The sequence below is a fragment of the Heterodontus francisci genome, chromosome 32, assembly GCF_036365525.1.
Source record: "Heterodontus francisci isolate sHetFra1 chromosome 32, sHetFra1.hap1, whole genome shotgun sequence".
NCBI lineage: Eukaryota > Metazoa > Chordata > Chondrichthyes > Heterodontiformes > Heterodontidae > Heterodontus > Heterodontus francisci.
In genome coordinates this window covers 23,525,210-23,540,002 of record NC_090402.1, presented here as the reverse complement: position 1 = coordinate 23,540,002, position 14,793 = coordinate 23,525,210, and the positions used below count along the sequence as shown (strand labels likewise).

The following is a 14,793-nucleotide window of genomic DNA, read 5'->3' as shown; positions in this document are numbered from 1 at the left end:
ATATGAGCAGGAGTAGGCCATTCAGCCCCTCAAGCCTGCCCCGCCATTCAATAAGATCATGGCTGATCTGGCCCAGGCCTCAACTCCTCTTTCGGGCCTGCTCCGCATACCCCTTGACTCCCCGAGATTTCAAAAATCTATCTACCTCCTCCTTAAATACATTTAGTGACATTAGCCTCCACAGCAGTCTGAGGTAGAGAATTCCAGAGATTCACCACCCTCTGAGAGAAGAAATTCCTTCGCATCTCAGTTTTAAATGAGTGTCCCCTTATTCTGTAACTATGTCCCCTAGTTTGAGATTCCCCCACTCGTGGAAACATATTCCCAACATCTACCCTGTCAAGCCCCCTTAGAATCTTATTGAAACATATAAGATCACCTCTCATTCTTCTAAACTCCAATGAATAAAGGCCTAACCTGTTTAGCCATTCTTGATAAGACAATCCCTTCATCCCAGGAATCAGCCGAGTGAACCTTTTCTGAACTGCCTCCGATGCTAGTATATCCTTCCTTAAATACAGGAACCAAAACTCTACACAGTACTCCAGGTGTGGCCTCACCAACACCCTGTACAGTTGTAACAAGACTTCCCTATTTTTAAACTCTAACCCCCTAGTAATAAAGGCCAAAATTCCATTTGCTTTCCTAATTACTTGCTGCACCTGCATGCTAACTTTTTGTGTTTCATGTACAAGAACACCCAGATCCCTCTGTACTGCAGTATCTTGTAGTCTTTCTCCATTTAAATAATAATCTGCCTTTTTATTCTTCCTACCAAAGTTTTTGCCCACTCACTTAACCTATCTATATCCCTTTGCAGATTCTTTGTGTCCTCATCACAACATGCCTTCCCACCTGTTTTTGGATCATCAGCAAATTTGGATATATTATACTCTGTCCCTTCCTCTAAGTCATTAATATAGATAGTAAATAGTGGAGGCCCTAGGACCGATCCTTGTGGCACCCGACTAGTTACGGCTTTCCAAACTGAAAAAGATCCATTGATCCCGACTCTCTGCCTTCTGTGTGTTAGCCAATCCTCAATCCACGGCAACACATTACCCCCAATACCCTGAACTCTTATTTTGTGCAATAACCTTTTATGTGGCACCTTATCAAACGCCTTCTGAAAATCCAAATACACTACATCTACCAGTTCCCCTTTATCCACTCTGCTTGTTATATCCTCAAAGAACTCTAACAAATTTGTCAAACATGATTTTTCCTTCATAAAACCATATTGTCCAATAAAACGATGATACGACTGGGAGAAAGTGGTCTGAGAGAACTCTTGAAGTCAGAACTAAGGCCTTCACCATGAGCAAATCACTTCCTGTAGACTTCACAACTTTAAATAGTACTATAAAACTCACAGCACTTCTACAAACTCGGACCGAGCCAGTAGAAATCAATCAGCAACTAACCTGAAAGCATTTGATGATCCCATTAAATTCTTTTTTGAGGATGTCACTGGTAGGGTAGATAAAACGGAACCAGTAGATGTAGTATATTTGGTGAGGGGTCCTTCCTGCTGCTGCATGTTCATCTGTCCAAGGTTAAGAGGTCAGTAGCTGAAGAGGCGAGGTTGAAAACGGCAACACTGGTGTCAAATCAGTGTTACATGCTGAATGGCATCACGATCTGCCAACTCTGCAAACTTCTGGTGCACAATCACCTGTGCTAATGCCCTCACCAAAATGGCATCTGGCACTGGTCATGTAGGAAGTGTGCACAGCATGGACACTATTCTCTGATCAGAATGGCACCCATGGCTTGTGTTCTCTCTCTCTCTCTCTCTTTGCATAAAAGCTTCTTGTACCGCTGTGATACAACTGTAGCACCCCATTCAAAAATAGAAACTAAGACATTCACTCCCCTATCTTTTTCCTCTCCTAGAATTCTGACAAGTCCACTCATGTACTCCTCTCCATCCCCCTCTGTATTTTTTCCCCTTCCTGCCTGACTATTTACCCACTTGGCTTCAAGCCTTGTGCCCTACCTTCCAGCTCTATTGTGCATCCTGGCAACATTCTTCTTGTTCCAACACCGGAAACATCAGAGGAATGTATGATGGCATGGCGAGCTTTTGGGCCAAACATCAAAAAGATGGCCCCCCTCAAATCTAAATCAGGGGACACAATCACTGACCAACGCAAGCAAATGGACCGCTGGGTGGAGCACTACCTAGAACTGTACTCCAGAGAGAATGTTGTCACTGAGACTGCCCTCAATGCAGCCCAGTCATGGAGTATGAGATGGACATACAGCCAACAAAATCGGAATTCAGTGATCCCATTGATTCTCTAGCCAGCGGAAAAGCCCCTGGGAAGGACGGCATTACCCCTGAAATAATCAAGAGTGCCAAGCTTGCTATACTCTCAGCAATCTACGAACTGCTTTGCCTCTGCTGGGATGAGGGAGCAGTACCACAGGACATGCGTGATGCCAATATCATCACTCTCTATAAGAACAAAGGTGACCGCGGTGACTGCAACAACTACCGTGGAATCTCCCTGTTCAGCATAGTGGGAAAAGTCTTCGCTCGAGTCATTTTAAACAGACTCCAAAAGCTGGCTGAGCATGTCTACCCTGAGGCACAGTGCGGCTTTCGAGCAGAGAGATCCACCATTGACATGCTGTTCTCCCTTCACCAGCTACAGGAGAAATGCCGCGAACAACAGATGCCCCTCTACGTTGCTTTCATTGATCTCACCAAAGCCTTTGACCTCGTCAGCAGACGTGGTCTCTTCATACTACTGGAAAAGATTGGATGTCCACCAAAGCTACTAAGTATCATCACCTCATTCCATGACAATATGAAAGGAACAATTCAGCATAGCGGTGCCTCATCAGACCCCTTTCTTATCCTGAGTGGCGTGAAATAGGGCTGTGTTCTCGCACCTACACTGTTTGGGATCTTCTTCTCCCTGCTGTTCTCACATGCGTTCAAGTCTTCAGAAGAAGGAATTTTCCTCCACACAAGATCAGATGGCAGGTTGTTCAACCTTGCCTGTCTAAGATCGAAGACCAAAGTACGGAAAGTCCTCATCAGGGAACTCCTCTTTGCTGACGATGCTGCATTAACATCTCACACTGAAGAGTGTCTGCAGAGACTCATTGACAAGCTTGCAGCTGCCTGCAACGAATTTGGCCTAACCAGCAGCCTCAAGAAAATGAACATCATGGGACAGGACGTCAGAAATGCTCCATCCATCAATATCGGCAACCACACTCTGGAAGTGGTTCGAGAGTTCACCTACTTAGGTGAACTATCAACTATCACCAGTAACCTGTCTCTCAATGCAGAAATCAACAAGCGCATGGGAAAAGCTTCCACTGCTATGTCCAGACTGGCCAAGAGAGTGTGGGAAAATGGCGCACTGACACGGAACACAAAAGTCCAAGTGTATCAAGCCTGTGTCCTCAGTACCTTGCTCTATGGCAGCGAGGCCTGGGCAACGTATGTCAGCCAAGAGCGATGTCTGAATTCATTCCATCTTCGCTGCCTCCGGAGAATACTTGGCATCAGGTAGCAGGACCATATCGCCAACACAGAAGTCCTCGAGGCAGCCAACATCCCCAGTATATACACCCTACTGAGCCAGCACGCTTGAGATGGCTTGGCCATGTGAGCTGCATGGAAGATGGCAGGATCCCCAAGGACACATTGTACAGCGAGCTCGTCACTGGTATCAGACCCACCGGCCGTCCATGTCTCCGCTTTAAAGACGTCTGCAAACGCGACATGAAGTCCTGTGACATTGATCACAAGTTGTGGGAGTCAGTTGCCAGTGATCGCCAGAGCTGGTGGACAGCCATAAAGGTGGGGCTAAAGTATGGCGAGTCGAAAGACTTAGCAGTTGGCAGGAAAAAAGACAGAAGCGCAAGGAGAGAGCCAACTGTGTAACAGCCCTGACAACCAATTTTATCTGCAGCACCTGTGGAAGAGCATGTCACTCTAGAATTGGCCTTTATAGCCACTCCAGGCGCTGCTTCACAAACCACTGACCACCTCCAGGCGCTTACCCATTGACTCTCGAGACAAGGAGGCCAAAGAAGAAGAAAGAAGAAGACGACTATTTTGACATTCCTAGCACACTAGCCATTTTGAATTGCTCATAATGTTTTAAAGTAGGTGGGACCAGGAGGCAGGCACTGCTTTTGAGTAAGCTGCCAGTTGATGGGATGAGGATGAAGTACTGAATCACAGGAGAAGAGCTTGATTTTCAATAAGGAGTCAACAAAAACAAAATATTTTCCAGCACCATAACAGATGTAGGACAGTGCAGAGGTGATAAGCAAGGATGATGAGGAGTGGGATCGGCATACGAGGCAGTATAGGAGAGTTCTGGGAATGAACTAAAATAAATTAAACAAAAGAAAAAAAACAGATAAATGTAAAAGACCCCCATACTTCTGAATGAAAACAATTGGAAGATGGGACTCAATGAAGACAAGTGGGAGACTTGGTGCCACCTAATGGCGATGAAATATTTTGAAGTATAGCCACTGTTAAAATCTAGGAACTGCAGCAGCCAATTGGTGCACAGCAAGATATCACAAACAGCGATGAGATACATAATTGGATAATCAGTTTTAGTGAGAGTTTAAGTCAGCACTTTGGGACACACTGAGGTTGTGAAAGTCGTGATATAAATGAAAGTTCTTTCTTGCTTCTAATACGGACAGTACCATAAATAAGTTTTTTTTGTAAATGTGAGCGATGCCAAAAAGCAATTTCTCTAACTTCATTAAAGTGGTCTGCATGACTAACTATGAAGATACTCTTGAAGAAGGATCCAACTTCTTTTTAAAACCTCTTGGTGTTGAATCATAGTTGCATCGTCTACGTTGATAACAGATTCCTTTGTGATTGTCAATCCAGATCAGAAGTTCCTGCAGTCAGAAGGGTATCAGAAGGAGAAAATTGACAACTGAAGATGATATCCAACTTCCCCTAGGGGAAGAAAGAAAAGATAATCAATCATCAAACAAGGAGGTTCATTGGTCAGATCAGAGTAGAGTGTTAACATGATTAGAAACTGTTCTGTACAAATATCCTGATTAAAGGTTTTTTTTAATGTAGCCGTGGGGAAGGGGAATGAGAATTATCAAATATTGGTGATTCTATCATAAAAGTCTCAAATTAAGGTACAGATTACATTACAATTGTTTTTGGAAAAATATTAATCATGTTAAACTGGCCTTGGAATATCTAGATAGTGTAACTGCTCATGTCAAATAGATACACTAAAGACTGGGGATGTATTACCTGAAGGATCTTCTTACATTTTCCATCTTCACAATCCCACACACGAACCTATGAGAACAGATGAGAATGAGTCAGCCTTGCAGCCTATTGAAAACAAGAATTCCAATTTAAATGAATCCCTTCACATTCTACCGTTTCATCTTCTGCTGCTGTCACCAGTAGAATTGCATCCAGAGAGAATGAGAGAGCCATCACCCGACCAGTGTGCTCCGTCAGGAGAAAGATCAGGAGCCCATTCCTTGAATCCCATACACGTACTGTCTTGTCCCAGGAACCTGAGGCCTATATAAAACAATAAGAATTTACATCTGAGAGAACTGGTGTTTTGAGCAATAACTTGTTAATCTTTCGATGTCAAATCTTCTATAGAATTTTGTATTTTGCCTTTCAAATTCCTCCTCCTGAAGGCACAGGCTTCATCTGGATTGTTACACCATTAACTCCAATGCATTACCCAATAGACCATCTTTCATTTGTAAGGCTATGGAGAGTGCATTGGGCTATTATAATGGAGCTTGATCTCGTTTCCACCTGATGTTTACACATACACTTTGCAACATCAAAGGTAGGAACCAAACTGACTTCCTTCCTTTATGAGCCAAAGAAAATAGGGAAATTGTAGGGCCCCACTGTCAGCCTGGCTAAAATCAGGTAACTTAGCTTAGGCCAGAGACCATCCTAGTTTGAATGGCTCAGTACCAGTCCATACATTGGATTTTGCCACTGAGTAAGTGACAGTGCCCATGTTGCTTCAATACCACTACTTTCTATTTCATTTCACCAATCAACTTACCAGCATTCCAATTCGAGAAAACGCTACACAGCTCACATTGCCAGTGTGACCGTGCAAAATAAATTGTCGTTCCATGCTTTGTAAATTCCACACCATTACTGTACAATCCCAGGACCCAGTGGCCTGCACAAGAAAAACAACCGCTTACTTGAAGGAATTTCTAAGATCCAGCCCTGAAAAACATGTTCTGGCTGGTTTAACAAGAACACCCAGGCAGTTTGTTAATACATTTACTACCAAAGAGATTCAACAGTTACATCAAAAATATTACCATTCAGTCTTTCAGATGCATCACCTAATGTACTTCTCACATATCAATGTATTGAACTGTAACTTTTTCATATTTCAATATACTTGCTTTTGTCTCCTGCCAATTCGCTGCTGTAGATGTGGCTCCTGAGGTGCCACCACACTCCAGTGCTCACCCATGAAGAACGGGTGAGGTAACGACAGTGAGTGTTGCTTGGCCCTTTGTTTGGGCTGCATTATAGCCAAGCACAATTCTGTCCATATCTGAAATCCTCGCACTTTCCAGCTGTGGTCCGTGGAGAACTCTGACATTGTTGCTAGTAGTTTTAAGTCCGCCAAATCTCTCGCCACCTTTAAAAACCTCAGTACTCTTCTGCTTGATGAAGCTTTCATACACCTTTTCCAAACCCTGAACCAGCATCCACTCCTTTATTCCTTTTATCTATTTCTAATCTTTCCCCACCCTTTGCAACTATTTAAAATGCCACGGGACTTCTATGTTAAAAGGTGCTGTATAAATGTAAGTAGTAAATATGATATACTCAGTGCACTGGAGATAATTAGGGATACAGCACAAGTATAAATGAAGTAAACCAGGTTACCAAATGTTCTCCATCGAATGAAATGGCACAGGCTTTAATCACATTCTGATGTCCAGTGAGAGACTTCACAAGTTGTCCTGACTGTTTAAAAATAAAAAGAGTTTAAATAGTTTAGAGTTAGTTATACATCTGCAGGTACAGGAGCAGCAAAAGAATAGACTCCACAAATTTTTTGTTCAATACATAAAACAGGAATTAGGCTTTCTTACACTTTTGTAACAAAAGCAAATTAAAACTGCCCATTCCTATAATTTTTAACATCACTGTCCTCCCTGAATTGAGACAATAATAAATGCTGCTGTCTTGTGCTGTTAAAAGGAATGGAATTGAAAAACTCAATTCCCAATTCTTTAGGAATAGTCTCAACGTTTCATATAATATAAACAGAATTTTGACTTATTCAGACACAGTATACCCTAACTGTACTGAACGGATAGGTTTAATTATCTAAGCAACTCTTTCCAGTATCATACTATGTCTTGAGACTAAATAAATGATTACAATACACTAATGCAGTGATATTCCCTCATAATCAGTCAGTAAGAGTGAAAAGTGGCACACTATACTGCTTATCAATTGTAGAAACCTGGCCTCATTATTGCCTTTCATTGACACCCTGTTGGTCCGGACAGATTTAAAACCATAGGCAGGATCTACCCTGCGGGCTTTGTGATCCCGACATCAGGGTCAAATAGGGGTCAGGAGCTCGCATGGTGTATGAAACATGAATTCTCATCCTTGCTTTCAAATCCCTCCATGGCCTTGCCCCTCCCTATCTCTCGAATCTCCTCCAGCCCCACAACCCTCCAAGATACCCGCGCTCCTCTAATCCTAGCCTCGTGCATCGCTGACTTTAATCGCTCCACCATTGGTGGCTGTGCCTTCAGTTGTCTAGCTTTGAAATACCCTTCCTACACCTCCCCACCTTGCTTTCCTTCAAAATGCTCCTTAAAACCAACCTCTTTGACTAAGCTTTTGGTCATCTGACATTCTATCTCCTTTGGTGGCTCGGTGTAATACTTTGTTTTATAATGTTTCTGTAAAGTGCCTTGGGACGTTTCATTATGTTAAAGGCACACTTCAAGTATAAATTGATGTTGCTGATTTTCTGCAAATTGGCCAACTCGACCCTTTTTTACTACTTTCAATAGCTAAAGTAAAAGTAAAGGTAGGGAATTTAGATTGTAGCAGATAGTGTTTGGAGTAGAATAAGGACCCTATCGTAATTAGTACTCTAAATTAAAAGGGAGTAACTAAGGAGCTTAATCTAAGGCTAAGTCATAGCAGGAGAGCTCAGCCCCGTGGCATGCTCCTCCTGCACTATGTGGGAAATCAGGGACACTTCCAGTGTCCCTGGCGACCATGTGTACAGGAAGTGTGTCCAGCTGCAGATACTGGCTGACTGCATTGCGCAGCTGGAGCTGCGGGTGGATTGACTGTGGAGCATCCACGATGCTGAGGACGTCGTGGATAGCACGTTTAGCGAGGTGGTCACACCGCAGGTAATGGCTGCACAGGCAGAAAAGGGAGTAGTAGTAGGCATAGGCAGGTAGTGCAGGAGTCCCCTGTGGCCATCCCTCTCTCAAACAGATATATCACTTTGGATACTGTTGTTGGGGGGTGGGTGGGGGTGGGGGGGTGGTGGCGTCCCGGGAAAAGCAACAGCAGCCAAATTCATGGCACCACGGATGGCTCTGCTGCTCAGGAGGGGGTGAAAAAGAGAGTGGGAAAGCCATTCAGATAGGGGAGTCAATCGTAAGAGGTACAGATAGGCGTTTCTGTGGCCGCAAACGAGACTCCAGGATGGTATGTTGCCTCCCTGGTGCTAGGGTCAAGGATGTCACGGAGCGGCTGCAGGACATTCTGAAGGGAGAGGGTGAACAGTCAGAGGTCATGGTACACATCAGCACCAACAACATAGGTAAAAAGAGGTATGAGGTCCTGCAAAAAGAATTTAGGGTGCTAGGTAGCAGATTAAAAAGCAGAACCTCAAAGGTTGTAATCTCTGGATTACTCCCAGTGCCACGTGCTAGTGAGTATAGGAATAGGAGAATCGAGCAGATGAATGTGTGGCTGAGGAGGTGGTGCAGGAGGGAAGGCTTTAGTTTCCTGGATCACTGGGTCTGTTTCTGGCAAAGGTGGGACCTGTATAAATTCGACGGGTTGCACCTGAACTGGAACAGGACCAATCTCCTTGCCGGAAGGTTTCCTAGTGCTGTTGGGGGGGGGGGGGGGGTGCTGGTGAATCTAATTTGGCAGGTGAATGGGATACAAAGTGAAGTTACAATAGGGGGTAATGCACAGTCAAATATAGAAGAGAAAATGAGTCAGTCTGGAAGGCAGAGCAAGTATAGACCTGTTAAGGCAAAAGTGAAAAATGCAATGCTGAATTGCATCTATTTTAATGCAAGGAGTCTTACTAGTAAGGCAGATGTATTGAGGGCATTGATTAGCACATGGGATTATAATATTATTGCTATCACTGAGACATGGTTAAGGGAGGGCAGGACTGGCAGCTCAATATTCCAGGGTATAGAATCTTCAGGCATGACAGGGGAGGGGGTAAAAGAGGAGGTGGCATTGCACTGTTGATCAAAGAGTCAATTACTGCAGTAAAGAGGAATGGTATCTTAGAAGGTTCCTCAAATGAGGCCATATAGGTAGAACTTAAAAACAAAAAGGGGGCAATCACTTGGCTGGGAGTGTACTACAGGCCGCCAAACAGTCAGGGAGAGATAGAGGAGCAAATATGTAGGCAAATCTTAGAAAGGTTAAAAATAATAGGGTAATAATAGTAGGGGATTTCAACTTCCCCAATATCAGCTGGGATAGTCTTAGTGCAAAAGGCTTAAAGGGGGCGGAATTCTTAAAATGCATACAGGAGAGCTTTTTGAGCCAGTACGTAGATAGTCCTACAAGAGAAGGGGCAGTACTGGACTTAATCCTAGGGAATGAAGCCAGACAAATGGTAGAAGTGTCAGTGGGGGGATCATTGTGTGGATAGTGACCATAACTCTGTAAGATTTAAGGTAGTTATGGAAAAGGACAAAGATGGACTGAAAATAAAGGTGCTGAATTGGGGGAAGGCCGATTTTAAGATGATAAAACAGGATCTGGCCAAAGTGGACTGGGAGCAGCTTCTTGTAGGAAAGTCTACATCAGAGCAGTGGGAGTCATTCAAAGAGGAAATAGTGAGAGTTCAGAGCCAACATGTACCTGTTAAGGTGAAGGGTAGGACCAACAAGTCCAGGGAACCCTGGATGTCAAGGGATGTAGAGGATTGGATCAGGAAAAAAAAAAGAGGCTTATGGCAGATTCAGAGTGCTGAAAACAGCAGAGGCACTAGAGGAGTATAGAAAGTGTAGGGGGTACTTAAAAAAGTAATTAGGAGAGCAAAGAGGGGACATGAAAAAACACTGGCGGGCAAGATAAAGGAAAATCCCAAGGCGTTTTATATTAAGGGCAAGAGGATAACCAGGGAAAGAGTAGGGCCCAATAGGGACCAAAGTGGCAATCTGTGTGTGGAGCCGGAGGACATAGATGAGGTTTTAAATGATTACTTTTCATCTGTGTTCACTTTGGAGAAGGATAATGTAGGTGTAGAGATCAGGGAGGGGGATTGTGATATACTTGAACATATTAGCGTTGAAAGGGAGGAAGTATTAGCGGTTTTAGTGGGCTTAAAAGTGGATAAATCCCCAGGCCCAGATGAGATGTATCCCAGGCTGTTATGTGAGGCAAGGGAGGAGATAGCAGGCCCACTGACACAGGAGAGGTACCAGAGGATTGGAGGACAGCAAATGTGGTACCATTATTTAAGAAGGTTATCAGGGATAAACCAGGTAATTACAGGCCAGCGAGTCCAACATCAGTGGTTGGGAAAATATTGGAAAAAATTCTGAGGGACAGGATTAATCTCCACTTGGAGAGGCAGGGATTAATCGAGGATAGTCAGCATGGCTTTGTCAGGGGGAGATCGGGTCTGACTAACTTGATTGAATTTTTTGAGGCGGTGACGAAATGTGTAGATGAGGGTAAAGCAGTTGATGTAGTCTACTTGGACTTCAGTAAGGCTTTTGATAAGGTCCCGCATGGGAGATTGGTTAAGAAAGTAAAAGCCCATGGGATCCAGGGCAATTTGGCAAATTGGATCCAAAATTGGCTTAGTGGCAGGAGGCAGAGGGTGATGGTCGAGGGTTCTTTTTGCAAGTGAAAAATCTGTGATAAATGGTGTACAGCAGGGATCGGTGCTGGGACCCTTGCTGTTTGTAGTGTACATTAATGATTTATATGTGAATATAGGAAGTATGATCAGTAAGTTCGCAGATGACATGAAAATTGGTGGTGTCGTAAATAGTGAGGAGGAAAGCCTCAGATTACAGGACGATATAGTTGGGCGGAGCTGTGGCAAATGGAATTTAATCCTGAGAAGTGTGAGGTGCTGCATTTTGTGAGGACTAACAAGGCAAGGTAATATACAATGGATGGTAGGACCCTAGGAAGTACAGAGGGTCAGAGGGACCTTGATGTACTTGTCCATAGATCAAGGAAGGCAGCAGCACAGGTAGATAAGGTGGTTAGGAAAGCATATGGGATACTTGCTTTCATTAGCCGAGGCATAGAATATAAGAGCAGGGAAGTTGTGATGGAGCTGTATAAATTGCTAGTTAGGCCACAGCTGGATTACTGTGTACAGTTCTGGGCACCACACTGTAGGAAGAATGTGATTGCACTGGAGAGGGTGCAGAGGAGATTCACCAGGATGTTGCCTGGGCTGGAGCATTTCAGCTAAGAAGAGAGATGGAAAAGGCTAGGGTTATTTTCCTTAGAGCAGAGAAGGCAGAGGGGACATATGATTGAGGTGTACAAGATTATGAGGGGCATTGATAGGCTAGATAGGAAGAAACGTCTTCCCTTAGCAGAGGGGGTCAATAACCAGGGGGCATAGATTTAAGGTGAGGTGCAGGAGGTTTAGAGGGGATTTGAGGAAAAATCTTTTGACCCAGAGGGTGGTTGGAATCTGGAACACACTGCCTGAAGAGGTGGTAGAGGCAGGAACCCTCATAATATTTAAGAAGTATTTAGATGAGCACTTGAAACGCCATAGCATACAAGGCTACTGGCCAAGTGCTGGAAAATGGGATTAGAATAGTTAGGTGCTTGATGGCCGGCACAGACATGATGGGCCGAAGGGCCTGTTTCTGTGCTGTATAACTCTGTGACTCTAGTGTCCAGAGAGCAGTCTCAGCATCCAGGCGGACTCTCAAAGCTCGGGAGCCAACAGGTGGCCCTATCATTAAGAGGTATGTGACCTGTTTCCACAATGAATCTCTTTCCAAACAGATATGTATGAAATCGTGTTAATGTCAAATACTAGAGCTTGTCTTTCCTGCTGTATATTTGAATAGATCGCTTGAGATAAGCTCTTTGATCTGAATGCAATGGGTTTTCCATCCTGCAGAATGTAAGCTCTGAGCCCCTTCTGCAATGTGTCTACCTCTAAGGTGCTTTCTTTCCTGGGTTGGAAAACCAGAGTGAGGACATTTCCTCTGACAGTGACTTTAACGCCTCATGCATGTGCTGATGGTCCTCTTGCCATATGAATGGTACTTCTTTCCTCAATAGCTCCCTGAGCGTTGATACCTTCTGAGCAAAGTTGGGAACATATGGTCTGAGGAAGTTAAACAATCCCAGACTATTCCTCCCTGTCCTGTGGAGAAGGCGTGGAACATATGTTTGTCACTTTGCTTGAATCCGGACAGATATCATCATTAAATTATACAGAACCAAAGAAAAGTTAATGTGACACACATTCACCTCACATTTTCGACTTTTGAAGACAAGGTGCCTCCCTTAAAAAAGGTGTAAATTGAGATGGGGGGGTATTCTTCCTTCGTCTTGCCAACCACAGCAATATCAGTGATGCAAATGAATCCCAGCACCTCTCCAGTGATTTGGTCCATGTACCATTGGAACAAGTCCTGGCTGACTGATAATCCAAAAGGCAATCTTTGAAAACAGTACCTTCCAAATGGTGTCCAAAATGTTGTCAACTCCTGTGAGCCTTCCGCCAGATAGAAAGGCCAGTAACTGCTTTAGCATCTATCTTGGATTAGAATTTCGCACCAGTGAACTTTGAATTGAGCTCCAACGTTGGAGTCTTGTGTGGGCATCTTTTCAAATGGTTGGTTAAGATGTCCCGGTCTAGACATACTCTAATCGCTCCATCCTTCTTTATCACACACATAATCAAACTGCACCAGTCTGTGCGCTGTTGTACTTTACGGATAACACAGTCTTGCTCCATTTTATCCAGTTCAACTTTTAATTTGCCTTGGACATGAATGCTGCATTTTCTCGGAGGGACTATTGACAGATGGAATTGCATCCTCTTGTAGGTGGAAGACTGCATTCCCTTTAAAACTGCTGATTGTATCAAACTGGTCTGGGTGTTTAGATTTCAAGTTGAGGACTGACTCAATGGAGTCACTCTTTGCATCTGATATCCCTGCTGGTACCTAGTTAATCCCAAAAATAATGAGCTTAAGGTCTCTGCATGCTGGTAAGCCTGCTATAGATGGACCTTGTGCATCAACAAGATAAAAGACCTGTGACAATCATGCCGACTGACTGTAGCTGGACCTCAGTATTATTGTCCCAATGCAATGAATTGGTGATCTGTTATATGCCGTTAACTTAGTTGTAGTTGGTTGTACCATTGTCTTCCAATGTTGGAGGTTCATATCCTTTGGGGAAGGATATTGGTACTCACCCCAGTGTCAATTTTGGCCCTCTGTGTGCTTTCCAATCTTCCTAGAAAGCACAATATTAATGGTTGAAAATGCTTCCAGTAGTATGATTGCATCTATGGACCTGTTTCTGAACTCTAAGGCACTGTGAGTCTGTTGCGCTGTTGTGCCCCTTCGCGTGCTTTTTCAGAACCCGTTCACAAAACAGTGTTTTGGCTTTTTTTTCTTTCAGCCTTTAAGCCTGCCTTTGAATCAACCTGTACTGGCCCAATCCAAATCGACTGATTGTACCCCTTTGCTACCAATCCAGTGAGCCTTTTGTACAGTTACTCACTGTTCTCAACAGAGTTCTACCTGATGATACTGGTTCATCTCTCAGAACTCTGTTGGCAGCTACTGCTTCCCTCACAAAATGCTGGTATAGTCCCAAACTGAATCTGATGCTCTCCCGATATGCCTTAAAAGCTCAATCTTCAAACCCCCATTTGCTGCCATCATATTGTGTTTCCCTCTATCCTTCAGACACAAACTCACCATCACACAGGTACTACTGGTAAACTGTGAGTTCTTTATTCGAAGATTACAGTAGTATATACATATTGCTGGAGAGCTCCTACAAGTACATCTTGCTTGGTCAACTAACTCATTCCAACTACTGTGTCACATGACAGATGACATCTCATGCTGCCGGATGATGTTTACAGAATATGGACATACCCACATTAACATACTACAACAGCTTTTTGTTCACAGCCTCCAAGAGGACATCAAGGGCGGAGTCTCTAAACTGCGGGGCAGTCCTGCCTCAGGTGACAGACCTCTGCCTCCCCTCCTGTTGACTTCTGCCTGTCATTGAGTTGCAAGACAGCTGCCACAGGAATGGCTGCCATCATGCCTTTAAATTGGGCCTGCTCCCTCCCCTGCCCGCTGCTGCTACTTGGCTGCCAAGCCCACCTACCAGCCAATCTCGAGGACAATCGGGATCCATGCCTGCTTGCCCCTCAGACAGCTTCGGGACCCATAACATATTGCACAGATAAATAGGGCTAGGACAGGGACACCATTGTCAGTGTGGGGGAGGGGGGGTGGGGTGGTGACAGAAATGAGGGTGCGGTGGTTGATGTGACT

At 44.2% G+C, this 14,793-nt stretch overlaps 1 protein-coding gene across 1 annotated transcript in view; it reads right to left on the bottom strand.

Annotated features, from left to right (window-relative positions):
• Positions 1-4,762: 4,762 nt before the first annotated feature.
• The window catches only part of LOC137347463 (WD repeat-containing protein 38-like), a 47,890-nt gene continuing 37,859 nt past the window's right edge, over positions 4,763-14,793 (bottom strand). The window contains exons 4-8 of the mRNA XM_068011907.1: positions 6,917-6,997; positions 6,066-6,188; positions 5,405-5,554; positions 5,273-5,320; positions 4,763-4,957 (exon numbers count right to left, since the gene is read on the bottom strand). Coding sequence (XP_067868008.1) covers positions 4,877-4,957; positions 5,273-5,320; positions 5,405-5,554; positions 6,066-6,188; positions 6,917-6,997 — 483 coding nt within the window. The 3' untranslated portion in view covers positions 4,763-4,876. The remainder of the gene's footprint in view (positions 4,958-5,272; positions 5,321-5,404; positions 5,555-6,065; positions 6,189-6,916; positions 6,998-14,793) is intronic.